Source organism: Rhinichthys klamathensis, unplaced genomic scaffold (assembly GCF_029890125.1).
Source record: "Rhinichthys klamathensis goyatoka isolate OS25496 unplaced genomic scaffold, OSU_Roscu_1.1 h1tg000091l_1, whole genome shotgun sequence".
In the NCBI taxonomy this organism is placed as follows: Eukaryota; Metazoa; Chordata; class Actinopteri; order Cypriniformes; family Leuciscidae; genus Rhinichthys; species Rhinichthys klamathensis.
In genome coordinates this window covers 333486-349055 of record NW_026606630.1, presented here as the reverse complement: position 1 = coordinate 349055, position 15570 = coordinate 333486, and the positions used below count along the sequence as shown (strand labels likewise).

General features: G+C 40.3%; 1 protein-coding gene across 1 annotated transcript in view; it reads right to left on the bottom strand.

Annotated features, from left to right (window-relative positions):
* musk (muscle, skeletal, receptor tyrosine kinase) overlaps positions 1 to 15570 on the bottom strand; it is a 44860-nt gene that overhangs the window by 17750 nt on the left and 11540 nt on the right. Inside the window, exons 6-7 of the mRNA XM_056252045.1 lie at positions 14645 to 14769; positions 74 to 233 (exon numbers count right to left, since the gene is read on the bottom strand). Of these exons, the coding sequence (XP_056108020.1) occupies positions 74 to 233; positions 14645 to 14769 (285 nt within the window). The remainder of the gene's footprint in view (positions 1 to 73; positions 234 to 14644; positions 14770 to 15570) is intronic.

The following is a 15570-nucleotide window of genomic DNA, read 5'->3' as shown; positions in this document are numbered from 1 at the left end:
ATTCATGTGTTATAACTTATAACCCACATAAGCATTCACCATGGCATACTTCATGCTCAGTACTTCAACTGACCTGAAACAGTTATTTTTGCTGTAGCTTTGACAGTATTGGCTCCTCCGCTGTGCTGGTTAGTAGCCTGACAGGTGTAGAGAGCTGGTTTATGAACCACTACACGCAGGACAGAGAGTATGACTTCATCCACCAGCGTCTCCTCCACTGACGCTCCTGAAATCTGCAGATAACAAAACACCATCAGCAACAGCCTTTAACCATGATACATTCACTGTCATGTCTGGCCTCTACATTAGATCAAATGCCACTGTGAGCAATATAAAAGACACAATACTATTCAACAAATTGGGGTCTGTTTTTTTTAAGAAATTAATCATTGTGTTCAGCAAGGATGCATTAAAGAGGTTTGCAGTTCTTTTGGTCTTTCTTTTAATCAAATATTCTTTAAAAAATGTTTCCACAAAAATATGAAGCAGCACGTCTGATTTCAAAATTGATAATAATCAGAAATGTTTCTCGAGCAGCATCATGTGACACATTTCACAATATATAACAATGGAAAACAGTTATATAAATTGTAACACTACTTTTTAAATATTACAGATTTTACTGTATTTATGACCACATAAATGCAGCCTTGGTGAGCAAAAGAGATCTCTTTCAAAATAATAATAATAAACTTTCCAACATCAAACTTTTGAACAGTAGATAATACAATCACAAACAATTCTGGCGAGTGATATACTGTACCCACCAAATGTAGTAACTATAAATTATTATAGCTGAATTAATATACAATTCAGCTGATGTGTGATCACAGGTGTGCATAGGCTCTTCAAACATGGCTTATCTAATCAACTTCTTTTTAACTAAAGCATTCATGATATTATTTTTAATAGCACACAGATTCCAGTATGTAATTGGGGGCTATTTGTATTTGTAATTATTACAAAATAGCGACGTGTTCTTCACAGTATATGTGCAGAAATGCAGAGTAGAATAGAATAGAATAGAATAGAATAGAATAGAATAGAATAGAATAGAATAGAATAGAAGAGAAGAGAATAGAATAGAATAGAATAGAATAGAATAGAATAGAATAGAATAGAACTGATGGGTCAAATGCAAGTCACATGATTATTCCAACAAATATAACAAATCCCTCTATTTATCGTGTGGATGTGTTAAGACTCCTGCTATTTTGCTAATGTGATTTGTTGAGTTTATGAGAACATTATGAGAGCCTGTAGGAATGTCAGTCTCATGCTGCGATCACGGCTCTATATTTGACGAAGTGCGCATGCAGCTGATTTTAGAAGGCACTTCATCAGGCTCAAGAAAACTAATGAGCTGAGAGTCCTGCCAGAATGACACTCAGACGAGGTAATTTTACATTAACGGTCTAATAACATCTTGCAGGTTTCAGAGATGCTCTGAGGGTCAGAGGTCAAAGTTCATTTATCAATCATCATCATCATCAGCTATGACAGCTTAAACTGTTTATCATAGCAATGTTGTATGTATAAAATGTCTTTTCTAAATTATTACGTAACATTCTCAGTGAAAAGAGCACTAAAGGCAAAGTACATTAATGGTAGCGTTGGTCCAAGTAATTAGTGGATTTAAAAACATAATTCCACAAATACCATAAAAGGTATTGAATAGACATATTATTCTAATAACACATCATTATTGAAAGCTGAATTTTATGTGAAATCTTTTTAAACTGTTTTTTTTTATCCAACATAATAATGATGACATTACTATTATTTTGAAATGTTGAAAATATAAAATGTTTAAATGACAAAACAATCAAATAATACAAAATTCAGATGCTCAGACATAGTGAACATTAAAATGTTAAAATGCACATAACCGCAACACTAAGTGTGCATGGAAAAACATGACTGTGATCTTGAATGAAAATTGTTGAGTTTTGTTTCTTTTAGTCTATGTCATCTATGCTAGCTTACAACAACAAAAACATACTGTTTCGATAGGAAATATGTCAACAGAGTTTGCTCATGCATCATCGTCAATGTGATGTGTATGCAATGTTTAATGGGACTTTATATACTTGACATCTCCAAAATGTATACCATTAACTTTTCTCAAAGTGTAGTGCAACAAATAGCGGAACAAGCTGTAAGTCAGTACTTTAATTTCTGTTTCTATACTGGCTGATGCTAAAAAGCCATGTAGCACCTGATTGTGTTCAAGTTGAAGCTGCCTCCCCCAGAGATTGGGTCCCCTAAGTAGGAAGCTCCTTTTAAGTGCAATGGGTTGAAGTTGCCTTGGGCCTTTTCTCTCTAAGCAGGTAGCTCCCCTATAGTAATAAGGTTGAAGCTGTCTCCCCCAGATATTGGGGTCCCCAAAGTATGAAGCCTCCCTTATTTGTCAAGGTTGTAGCTCCCTCCCCCAGATATTTGTGTTTTCTCTCTAAGCAGGAAACTCCCTTGCATCTCTTTTTTATGGTTTTAAGTAGTGTCCTCTGCTCCCCTTTGAGCTTCGTCCTATCTCTAGAACCCCACGGAAAGTGGCTTTCACCCAAGATTCGCAAACCCTTTTTGTTGTAAGGCACCTTTGGAAGTGCTGAAATCTTGAGATTTTGGAGATTTTAGAGTTTCCTGGGTTGAACTTAGAGTAGTGTCCTCCCCGTTTCTCGGGTCTTGAAGTAAGGTCTTATGTTGCACATGTCCAGCATGTCCGATCTCTAGAACCCAATGGGAAGTTGCTTTTTCGCCCCAGTTTGCGAACCCTTCATGTTGTACGGCACCTTCAGGAGCACTGGAGTTTGAGATCTGGTTTAGATGGTGATTTCGCGTGGTTGTAGCTAGCGCTTTTTGGGCTCCCCTGTCGATCTTCAATATTCAGTGGGGAGTAGAACCCTTCCCCACTACTGGGGTTTTATTTCAGTGAGTGTCCTCCTGTGAGAGAGCTTGGTATGATTCCTGGAATCCCATTTCTGATACAGCTACGTTTAGAGGTGTAGCTGCGCTTTTCTGCAAGCTCCCCTTAATTAGCGGGTCCTCAATGTTAAGTGTGGAGTTGAACCCTTCCCCACAACTGTGATTCCTTTCACTACGGTCTCTAGAACCCGACAAGCGATATTTGCCCCAGTTTGTGAACTATTTTTGTTGTAGGGCACCTTCGGGAGTACTGGAATCTTGAGATCTTCGCATGGGACTGCAGTTTCTTGAGTGGTTGTAGCTAGCTCTCTGCTGGCTCCCCTTGATCAGCAGATCTTCAGGGTCGAGCGTAGAGTTGCCATTCCCTACTGTTTAGGGTCTTTAATTAGGGTCCTCACTCCTCAGTTCCCCTGGCATGAGCTCGGTCCGATTCCTGGAATCACATTCTCTAGACAGCGACATTGAGTGTTAGTAGCTCGCACTTAGAGAGCTCCCCTTGGTGAGCAAGTCTTTTGGGTTGAGTGTGAGTGGTATTCCCCTCACTACCAAGATCGTCATACTGAGTCCTCTGCTCCCCATAGATACCAATCTCTGAGCCCCAATGAGAAGTGTTTTTTTTTTTGCCTTTTTGCATCCCTTCTCATTGGCCAGCACTTTCAGGAGTGCTGATCTCTTGAGATTGTGACTGTAGTCAGACAGGGTGTGAGCACTTTTCTACAGAGGTAGTACCTTTTTTAGATTCCCTGGGGTGTCTAGGGGTAGACCTTGCTCACCCTAGTGATAGTGACAGGCTAGGGAATTGACTTACTCCCTGACCCAGTATTCCTTTAATAGGTAACATCTAATATATATATGGCTAGCAATACCAGACCTTTGAGTTCTGCCCTTGGGACGAGCACTTTCCTTGCATAGGTTATGCTGCTTGGGTGGTGGCCGTAGGGAATATTGTCACTGACAGTCCACTGGTTACCTGAGTTGGGGTATTTTTTGACTCTGGCTTCTAAGTCCGTCAAGTCCTTATTTGAGTGCTTAGTCACAGCCAATCAGTCAGTCATTCCCCTCAGCATGGCATAGTGGGTATTTGTTCCCCATAGCGTCTGGTCAGAAGCAGTGCACGTTCCCATTCGAAAGGGAATGTCTCAGTTACAAAAGTAACCCTTGTTCCCTGAGAAGGAACAAGAGTTCTGGCTTGCCTGCTTACGTCTCCTTCAGACAAAGAAGTTGATGACGTGTTCTACAGGCGTCTCTTGTACTCATGGCCGCCCCGGTAGTGACGTCTTGGACTGTTGTCGGCCAATGATATTGTTGCTTATGTGCTTAAGACAACTACAGGCTCCAATAGTGCTACAGACTCCAGTATTGCTTACTCCTGCAACATAAGCAATGACGTACATCTGAGTTAACGAGACGCCGGGAAGTTAGCTGGGGAAGGATGCTAGTTTACAAAAAAAAAAAAAAAATCCTGTTTCAATAGGAAACATGTCAACACAAAAGGAAAAAAAAAAATTTTGCACAAGCATGGAAGCAAATCGTGTGCACATACTAGTGCAACTGAATACATTCTGCAACAAAAATCTTCAACAGAAAAGCAAGTGTAACGAGTGGCACGGATTCTATATCTCACAAGTTCAGACTCAGAAGATTTCCGGATCGACTCACTGAAGCAAAACTAGCAAAAGTCAATATTATAATAAATTAAAATGAGTAAATCACTCAGACTACTGTAATGCAATCTGCTAAATAAAAGGTAAGTATATTTTCTCTTTGTTGGCAATTTGAATAATTATGGAAATGAAAATAAAACAAAGCAATTAAATGACAGAAAAATACAGTACTTCAATTGAATTACATATACCAGGAAACAATGAAAATTCTCAATGTCACTTTTCGAAATCTCAGCCTCAATATTTAAATTCCAAATTCAACAATTGTATTCTCAATTTCAAAAATAAGAAATAAGAATGTTCATCAAAATGGAAAAACAGTTCAGTCCATGAGGAGAAAAAAAACTCAAATTCTTGTCTTCAGGAAGATCCAGGTAAAGTGAAAAGTGAAAAAAAATACCATGTGTGTAGTTCTGTCCTACCCACTCTGAAACTTTGTTTCTCACACTCTTTTACAGGTTTCCAGGGACGAAATGATGGGATGGCTCGCCAGTCCAACCAGGAATAGAAAATCCACAGCAGGACAGAAATCAGAATCTCGGCAGCAATTCAGGAACTCTCAACAGAGAATTTACAGGAAAAATATACCAAAACAAAAAAACCCGGCCAAGGAGAAATATAGATCACAGAACAAAAAAACAAATTTCCAAAGGAAAGATTAGAAAATTTCTCCTATCTCTTCAGTATGGGTTCAGCACGACGCGGTGAGTTTTCACAAAGCAGTTTCTCACGTGCGAGCTCTCTAAAGAACTAAAGCCTCATAAATCTACTGTGCTTCTTTATAATTTATCGCAAAATTATCACTGTTCCTTCTTTCTTAACTCATTCAATCGATTTAATATCACTTTCGTGTCATTCAGAATCTCTTGCAATCTTTCATCTCTGGTCTCGTCTCAGCTTGATAACCGATAGATCTGGAAATTATTTTCTCAACGGTGGGCGGAGTTAACCCTTCACCTACCAATCGGAAATTCACTCAAAAACGTTTTTTTTATCCTTTAATTATTTATAATGAAATAAATACATTTTATTTATAATTTTTCACTCACTATTAGTTTCATATCGATATGAATAAACCAATACTAATTATAAACACTAGTGACCCAAATTAATGTACTGGGTTACACTCTCCCTGCCTGAATATATGCAGGTCCCTCTGCATACTCACACTAAAATCATTTCTATCAGAGTCACTTCAAAGGGTCTTCCAAAGAGGTAGTTATCGCAGTACTCAGGCTTGATAGTAAAGATTGGATAACTAAACTAAGGGGATTACCCAATTGCGGGTACTGAAGTCTTTTGGGGGGTTCACATTGTCTCTTTGAACGTCGAAGACCTCCTCCAGTTTCAGTTAATCCACTCTGATTATCTTGAGAGTCACAAGGAGTGGCAGTTTCTTCTTGAGGGGAAAGGATACTTCTTTCTTTGTGTGAATTTCCAGATGATTGTTCACCCTCAGCATTAAATTTCTCACAATTCCTCACTGTTTCAATTTCTTTTCCAGACTCCTCAACTGAACTTTCGTCAAGAACTTCAACTTCAGGCAGATCTGCTCGGCTCCCTTCCACCAACTCCTCTGAAGTAGGATGATCAGCATTCTGCACATTGGAGGATTCCACATCAGGCAAGTTCCCATTTTTTCCAGCGGGTTCTTTCGGGATAAAACATCCTTCCTCCTTTTCAGCCTCATCTTCAGCTCTAGGTAAGTGGACTGTTCTCCCATCTCCAGTGAAAGATATGAATCCTGAATTTGGAAGAATCCTGGTTTCAACCTCAAAAAACCTTTCGGGAATATAATGGTCTACTGGGTCACAGTCTGACTCTGAACACTCATTTACACTCTCAAACTCTTCAAATTCTTCAGCACGTCTGGCTCTGGTTCTGGGTTTGTGAATTACTTTCCTCTCAACAGGCTCATCAGGTGTCGACAGGAATCCACAGGGCAACAGCAGATCCCTGTGCAGAGTCCTCGGAGGTCCATTCTTTTTTTCTGGAGTCACCGTGTAAACAGGTAAGTCTCCTGCCTTCTTGATCACAAGGTAAACATCAGATTCCCACTTATCCGCTAACTTATGTTTTCCTTTCAAGCGAACATTTTTCACCAATACTCTGTCACCAACTTCCAAGGTAGAGGCAGTAACACGCTTGTCATACCTCTTCTTGTTTCGTCCTGCTACCTTTTCAGCATTTGTAATTGCCACCTTGTAGCTTTCTTCAAGTCGCTTCTTGAGACCTTGTACGTACTGAGAATGGGATTCAGATGAGCCATCAACTGGCAACCCAAAAGCCAGGTCAACCGGTAGTCGAGGTTGTCTCCCAAACATTAGTTCGTACGGGGAGAATCCAGTCACGTCACTCTTAGTGCAATTATAGGCATGGACAAGTGGTTTGACATAATCTTTCCATTTTGCCTTTTCTTTGTTGCTCAAAGTTCCCAACATTTGTAGCAGCGTTCGATTGAAACGTTCAACTGGATTACCTCTCGGGTGATATGGGGTAGTTCTAGTTTTGGATATCCCAGCACATTTACACAGTTCCTTAATTGTTCGAGACTCAAAATCAGTGCCTTGATCGCTGTGAAGCCTTTCTGGGAACCCGTAATGCACCAGAAAATTGTCCCATAAACACTTGGCCACTGTCTGAGCTTTCTGGTTCCGCGTTGGCACAGCGACAGCATATTTAGTGAAATGGTCAGTGATCACCAGGATATCTTTTGTGTTACTCAGATCAGGTTCTACTGACAGAAAATCCATGCAAACTAGCTCTAACGGTCTACTAGTCTTGATGTTCACCAATGGAGCAGCTTTTTCTGGCAGAGTCTTTCGTCGAACACAACGCTCACAGGTTTTGACCTTCTTTTCTACTGCTGCAGCCATTTTAGGCCAGAAGAACCTTGTCCGTACAAGATCGAGAGTCCGTTCGATTCCCATGTGACCCATGTCATCGTGGAGCTCCCTTAAGACAGTAGAACGAAAACAAGCAGGTAATGCTAGCTGGTATGACGAAACTCCCTGCTTTTGAATTCTCCTGAAAAGTACTCCATTTCTCAACTCCAACCGGCTCCACTCTTTGAACCATGGAATTAATTCAGGTGGGCTGGTCTTGAAACAGGGCTTGTCATTTAATTCCAACTGTCTGATAATTGCTCCAATTTCCGAGTCCATTCTCTGTCTTTTTCTCAGTTCTTCTTCAGACAAATGGGAAATCTCTGTACGTTGGGAAGTATTTTCTTGTTGGAAAGCTTGTGGTAAAGCATCCACATCTATGGCAAGGGATTCTACTAAAGTCACTGGAAGATGAAGGGATTCAGGCTGACCGTTTGATTGACCAAGATGATGACGTTCACAGATAGCTTCTACGGCTTCGGCAGAAACGACATGCGACGTGTCTTCAGTTAAGTGTTGGTGAGTAAATTTTCTAATCCTTTCCATTTCTTTTTGTGTTTCCAGGTCGTCTGGAACTTCCTCCTGTGGTCTGCGGGATAACCCGTCTGCATCCTGGTTTCTACTCCCAGCTCTGTACTTTATCTTAAACGTGAATGTTGACAGACTTGACAACCACCTATAACTGGTGGCATCTAACTTGGCGGAAGACAAGATGTAAGTCAATGGGTTGCTGTCTGTTATCACAGTAAAAGTAGCCCCATACAAATAATCATTGAATTTCGCGGTCACAGCCCATTTCAATGCTAAAAACTCCAATTTGTGGGCGGGGTACCTTACTTCACCCCTGGTAAGTCCTCGACTTGCATATGCGATGACTCGCATCTGTCCGTCTTGCTCTTGGTATAATGCTGCACCAAGCCCGGTGGTACTGGCATCCGTGTGGAGCACATACGGGAGTTTGGGGTCGGCAAATCCCAGTACTGGAGCAGAAGTGAGTTTCGTAATGACATCATCAAAGGCCCTTTGACATTCTGGTGTCCATCTTTCGCCAAACTCTTCTTTTGGACTGAAATACTGCTTTGTTTCGTCTGTTTTTTTCTTGCGACCTTTCTGTAACGGAGGATACCCAGCAGTGAGATCATTAAGAGGCTTCACAATTTTTGAATAATCTTGCACAAACCTTCGATAATAACCAGAGAATCCAAGGAAAGCTCTGAGCTCCTTAAGCGTTTTCGGCCTTGGCCAGGTTTTAAGGGCCTCCACTTTTGCTGGATCAGTTTCAACTCCACTCTGCGAAACTATGTGGCCTAAATACTTGACAGAGGTTTGGCAAAACTTGCACTTCTCAGGTGAAAGCTTTAGCTTGAACTCACACAACCTTTTGAGAACCTCTTTCAGACGAGCTTCGTGTTCTTCCAAAGTTCTTGAAAAAACTATTAAATCGTCAATGAACACCAGCACTTCTTTCCGATTGAGATCTCCCATACAACGTTCCATTAACCTTTGAAACGTACTAGGTGCATTTGTTATCCCTTGTGGCATCCTGTTAAACTCCCAGAATCCTAATGGGCATACAAAAGCGGTCTTATGTTTATCAGACTCTTCCATTTCAATTTGATAGTAGCCTGACTTTAGGTCCAGGACTGAAAACCATCTTGAGCCGGTCAAGACTGAAAAAGCTTCTTCCAGGTTAGGAAGGGCGTATGCATCCTTGATCGTCTGAGAGTTTAATTTCCTGAAATCTATACATAATCGCACAGAGTTGTTTTTTTTCCGTACCACAACTATGGGAGATGAGAATGGGGATTCTGATTCTCTGATAACGCCAGCTTCAAGAAGTTCTTGCAGGTGTTTCCTGACCGCATCCACGTCTTGAGGGTGAATTGGCCTGGCTCGGTGCTTGAATGGTGTCTCATCACTGAGCTTTATTCTGTGTCTCACATGGTCGGTATGTCCGTAATCCAGATCGTGTAATGCAAACACGTCAGGCATCGAATTCAGCAGTGATGTTATTCTCGCTCTCCACTCAGGCGTTAATGGAGACTCTCCAAAATCAATTGGAATCTCTGACAGAGGTGACTCAGCCTTCTCACTTCCAGTATCTGCTTTCAAAGAATCTTTTTCTATTACTCGCTGGACTGCATGGATTTCAGCTATCACAGCCTTTGAGGGAATTACAAGATCAGTTTGGGTGTCATTCTTCACTACTACTGGCAACTGAGCAAAGCGTTGCTTTGAAGGTAGGCTGTGCAGACAACTTGCCACCATAAGACCACCAGGTAAGGAAACCATGGTAGGCGGCTCCACTACCACCCATTTTTCAAAAAGTGGACCTTTCACCTGGACTAGTCCATCCAGAACAACAGTACACCCTGCCGGAACAACTTCTTGTTGATTCCCTTTCAACTTCACACATCCTACAGTTCCACTGGAAGCGTGCAATTTCCTCTTCTGCAGCACGTTTATCACAGCTTGGTAACCATAAGAAAGAGACTTGATAGCACCCGTGCCCCCTTCAGTGCAATTGGCATATAGCACGTCGAGCGAGTTGGTACCAATTAGAATCTGTGGTATGTTTGTCAGGTCTGGGACTATCAGAGCTAACGTCGGGACCTCAGCTTCGACTCCCAGGAAACTTTCTGGAAACTTCAAGTTGAGCTCGACATAACCCAAATAGGGTACAGCTTGTCCGTTGGCTCCCTCCACTTCAAGAAGATGCTCCAAGGATTTCATGGGGTGCTTACACAGGTATTTATCATAGTAGGACTTGGGAATGGTTGTCACCTGCGATCCAGTGTCCAGAAGGCAGTTCACTTCTCTCCCCTCTATTCGAATCCTGGTGGTGCACCTGGTCCCTACTAATCCGGTAGGTAATTCACGACATAGAGATTCATGTGCCTGCTGCTGCAACAGATATTCATTCTTCTTAGGGCATTGTTCTTGTCTTCCCGTCTCTGTTCGCCCTCCAACTGAGACGGATTTCAGTTTAACTGCACAGGATGAGAGAGGTTCTGCAGATCCCATTTGATTTGTCGCTCTCTTAACTCACGGCGCTTCTCTTCGACCTTGCGAGGGTTTGGGTCATTTCCGCAGTTAACAGCAAGGTGTCCATCCTCTCCACAATGGAAACAGTAACCAGGACGGGGTCTGCTGTGCGGTTGCCATGTGTGCCTTGAATTTCTATCCATCTCTGGTTCCATCGGCTTGGGTCGATACTTTTCAGGAAAAGTGCTCAAACCTGGAGACTCTCGATATTCCCTCTGCACTTTTGGGACAAGATGAGCTTGAAGTTCAGCTATCTTCTGCCTCAATTCAGAGAATTCCTCAACCGTAGGACTGATCTTTTCTTTACGAACTGGTTGTGGTTTCATCGCAGAGATCTGAGCTTGGAGTTTTGCAACCTCCTTCTTCAGGGTTTCGACTTCAGACTTTTCAGCTTTGCTTTTGGACTTGGCTGACTTCGGCTTTTCACTTGACTGGCCTGGCACCTCGTCAGTGGAATCTTCAGATACATCACTGCAGCACACAACCTGTTGATGGGTCGCTGTTCGTAACTTAACTGGAACTGTAGAATGTCTGGTTAGTCCGAGATGCTTCCTCATCCTTTCTTCTTTTAAAGTCTGTTTGTCCTCTGCAGTACGAATGAGAACTACCAGCTCAGCGAAAGAAGGGGATGTGACTCTTTTTCCTTCCAGCTGCAACTCAGTGATTAGGCTGTTGTCCCAGCAACCTCTGCAAAATTGCTTGAGAAGGCAACGGTTCCGTTCAGCTTCAGCAACACCACCTCGTCTGATTGCAACACTGAGCATTACATGAAGACGGTGAAGATAGGTGGAGGATTTTTCCCCTTGATTTTGCAAGGTGCCAATGAACTTTGCAAACAATTCATCTCCATCTTCCACTGAACCATACACAGACTCCAACAGTTCCAAACACTCTAGTGGTAGGGCATATGGGCCGATGTGCTTGACAACATCCGAGGCTGGAGGCAGTAGGCTGTCGAGAATCTTCCCAGTCTTGTGCAGTTCAGAGAGAGACTTGTCATTCAGTAGGAAATCCACACTTGTACGCCAGGTGTCGAAGTCTGGTTCATGGCTAGGGCGAGGGATTCTTCCTGAAAAAGATTTCAGTCGGAAAGTAGCATTCGAAGAGGACAAGGATTCACTGGTCTTTACCACATGCTCCATTACTACTCGTTGGATTCCTGGTGGACTCAGAGCACTAACAGGTAGATTCAAGGACATAGTCTCTGCAACGCTGGCGCCAGTACTCTGTATGTTATGAGAGGACTGTGCCAGGGTGCTCCCCTTGGCTGGGTTTTCAGGTTTTTGGGTTGGAACACTCAGTAGTGGTGAGATCCTTGGTGAGGACATTACTGTTGTTTCTACTTGCCCTTGTTGCACATTAGCAGATGGTTGGTATTCTTGATTCAAGTGTGGAGGGGTATTCGCATGCATACTGCTGTCATCTGCAGGCTGTTCAATTTCTTGCTCAAGTCTTGTGGATTCATTTTCTTGTGGAAACATCATTGCAGAGATCTTTTGCAGCTCACATTGAAGCACTTCCTGAACGGTTATTCCACTGTCTCTGGCGATGGCCTTCAGTTCTTCCAGATACCCCTCAGTAATGTTGTCACTCGTTGCAGAAGTATACACACTCCTCAAGCTGCGTACATGGAATACAACATTAGCATCTAGTGTGCTTCTGATAGTCAAGGGCAGTGAGGCTTCCAAATTGTGCATGGCAGACTCATGTGAGAATTCCACAATAGCACTGTTGTAATACTCTGACTTGGGATCGTCAATGATTAAATTGCGTTTGATGGATCCATATTTTAGCAGGCAGTCTTCTATCTCTGAATCTGGGTCAGAAAGGGTTAAACCACTTACAATGACTGCTCTCCGCACGTTAATGTCTTCACGTTTCACTACTTCCATTTTTGTCTGTTTTAACTGTTATTTTATGGAGCAAACTGGCTCAAATTGTTTTTTCTTCTTACTTTTCTCTTAAACTCTTTATTGTCTACTTGTGATTATTAAGTAGTTTTAGATGTACACTTTGCTATAATTTTGCTCCTGGCTGGCTCTGCCAAATTTTGTGTAACGAGTGGCACGGATTCTATATCTCACAAGTTCAGACTCAGAAGATTTCCGGATCGACTCACTGAAGCAAAACTAGCAAAAGTCAATATTATAATAAATTAAAATGAGTAAATCACTCAGACTACTGTAATGCAATCTGCTAAATAAAAGGTAAGTATATTTTCTCTTTGTTGGCAATTTGAATAATTATGGAAATGAAAATAAAACAAAGCAATTAAATGACAGAAAAATACAGTACTTCAATTGAATTACATATACCAGGAAACAATGAAAATTCTCAATGTCACTTTTCGAAATCTCAGCCTCAATATTTAAATTCCAAATTCAACAATTGTATTCTCAATTTCAAAAATAAGAAATAAGAATGTTCATCAAAATGGAAAAACAGTTCAGTCCATGAGGAGAAAAAAAACTCAAATTCTTGTCTTCAGGAAGATCCAGGTAAAGTGAAAAGTGAAAAAAAATACCATGTGTGTAGTTCTGTCCTACCCACTCTGAAACTTTGTTTCTCACACTCTTTTACAGGTTTCCAGGGACGAAATGATGGGATGGCTCGCCAGTCCAACCAGGAATAGAAAATCCACAGCAGGACAGAAATCAGAATCTCGGCAGCAATTCAGGAACTCTCAACAGAGAATTTACAGGAAAAATATACCAAAACAAAAAAACCCGGCCAAGGAGAAATATAGATCACAGAACAAAAAAACAAATTTCCAAAGGAAAGATTAGAAAATTTCTCCTATCTCTTCAGTATGGGTTCAGCACGACGCGGTGAGTTTTCACAAAGCAGTTTCTCACGTGCGAGCTCTCTAAAGAACTAAAGCCTCATAAATCTACTGTGCTTCTTTATAATTTATCGCAAAATTATCACTGTTCCTTCTTTCTTAACTCATTCAATCGATTTAATATCACTTTCGTGTCGTTCAGAATCTCTTGCAATCTTTCATCTCTGGTCTCGTCTCAGCTTGATAACCGATAGATCTGGAAATTATTTTCTCAACGGTGGGCGGAGTTAACCCTTCACCTACCAATCGGAAATTCACTCAAAAACGTTTTTTTTATCCTTTAATTATTTATAATGAAATAAATACATTTTATTTATAATTTTTCACTCACTATTAGTTTCATATCGATATGAATAAACCAATACTAATTATAAACACTAGTGACCCAAATTAATGTACTGGGTTACACAAGTAAAGCAACAAGCAAGATCCCATCAATGAGAATATCATGCAAAACAAAAACAAAACACAAGAGGGTGAATAGTGTAGTCAGATTTACAGAAAATAGATTAGTTTGGGCAGTCAAGGGTTAAACTGTTCTGCATCTATACAACCTCACCGAGAGGTCAGTCTCTGCTTTAGTCCTTACTGCTCACACTGTTGTTACATATCATGGCAAAAAAATTGAAGTTTCAACCACCGTCGCTTAGCCAAACCAATATTTATCTACGCATATCTAAAAAGAAGTATTAAAATATGATTGCCAGTATCCAAAAGAAAACAAAGAGAGCACAGCTTGTTCAGATCTACTCTTTACACCCCCTGACAGAAGCCTGAGAAATGTGAATCTTGGACTCTCCAGGATTTAAAGACTTATACGCTTGTTTGTAGACAATATCTTCACGTAAGACTGCTGATCAGTTTTCAGGTTCTCTTTGTTTCTGTCTACCAAAATCCACATCCAAAAACGATCCCAAATAATGATAACAGTGCAGAGGTGTTTTGAATTCTTTTCTTGATCTTGATATGGCTTAAACTTTATTGCTGAGGTCTGATCAGAGCCCTGAGGAATGATTGTAGTTTGAATCCTGTTAATAGTGACACCGACCAAAGCATTTACAGAACGCAGGCCTCCCATCATTGTACTGGCAGCACATTTGAGATATGCCGTCTGACATTTAACATGAATGAGCTCTGCTCTCTGTTCCAGTAAGATGAGATGAAAGTACAATTAATTTGCTTCATAGAGCCAAAGCAAACATGAAGAGCAAGAGAAAGGTGGAGAGGAAAGCTGGGGAGGAGAGAGAAAAATGACTGTAGAGGATCGTATAAAGTAAAGGATTTACCGTATTGCCATTTTCAAGCCAAGTTATTGATGGGATTGGGTTGCCAGTGGCATTACACTCTAATGTAACCTCTGATCCGATCTGAACTTTCTTCTCCTTGGGAACTTTCAGAATCTTGGCAGGAGCTATGGGAGAGACAATGACAAATTAGAAAACAGAAAATATTTTAAAAAGCTTAAAACACATATCAAGTTCTTAGAAACGTACCCTTTGTATAGATGTTGGTTTCATACAATAAAAATAAAAATTTTCTTGTAAAATATACTACAATAATCAATAATCTATAATAATAATAATAAAAAAATGCGATGTGGTACAGAATAGGCATCAACTTAAATATAATAAAAATATTAGCACATTGTAAAAAGATACCATCATTTAAAAAAAAAAGTTTTAAGATATTTTTTTTATTAATTTAAAAAAATATTTTGTACGAACATCATGAATTATTAACAAAAAAAATAAAATAATTGAGTTTTGGGGAGTCACAACATATGAACTAACTTTGACTTGTCATGAAAAAAGTCGAATTGTGTCAAAGGTTCTAAAAGACTATTAACTGTTGATTGCACCACTGCAAGTATGTTCTTTTCTTTCCACAATTACATTAGAAAATTTAAAAAATTTCTAATATTAATAAGCAGTGAAGCTGAAAATACTATTTTTCAAACAAGTAATAATATATTACATCAAACTACTTTTTTGCTAAAGTTATAATTTTTTAATGAGGTGATTTTATTTTATTTTGATATCAAGACAGCTGTCTCACCCTGCCATTTTTTCACTTTATGCCTTCTGAAAATTAAAGAATTAATTTGAATACATAAATTAAAATATGCTCTTCATGAAAGAGCTGTTTTAAAGACACTGATTGTACATTTTAATGCATTTTTGAGAAGAAAAAAAATAATAATAGAGAGGAATAA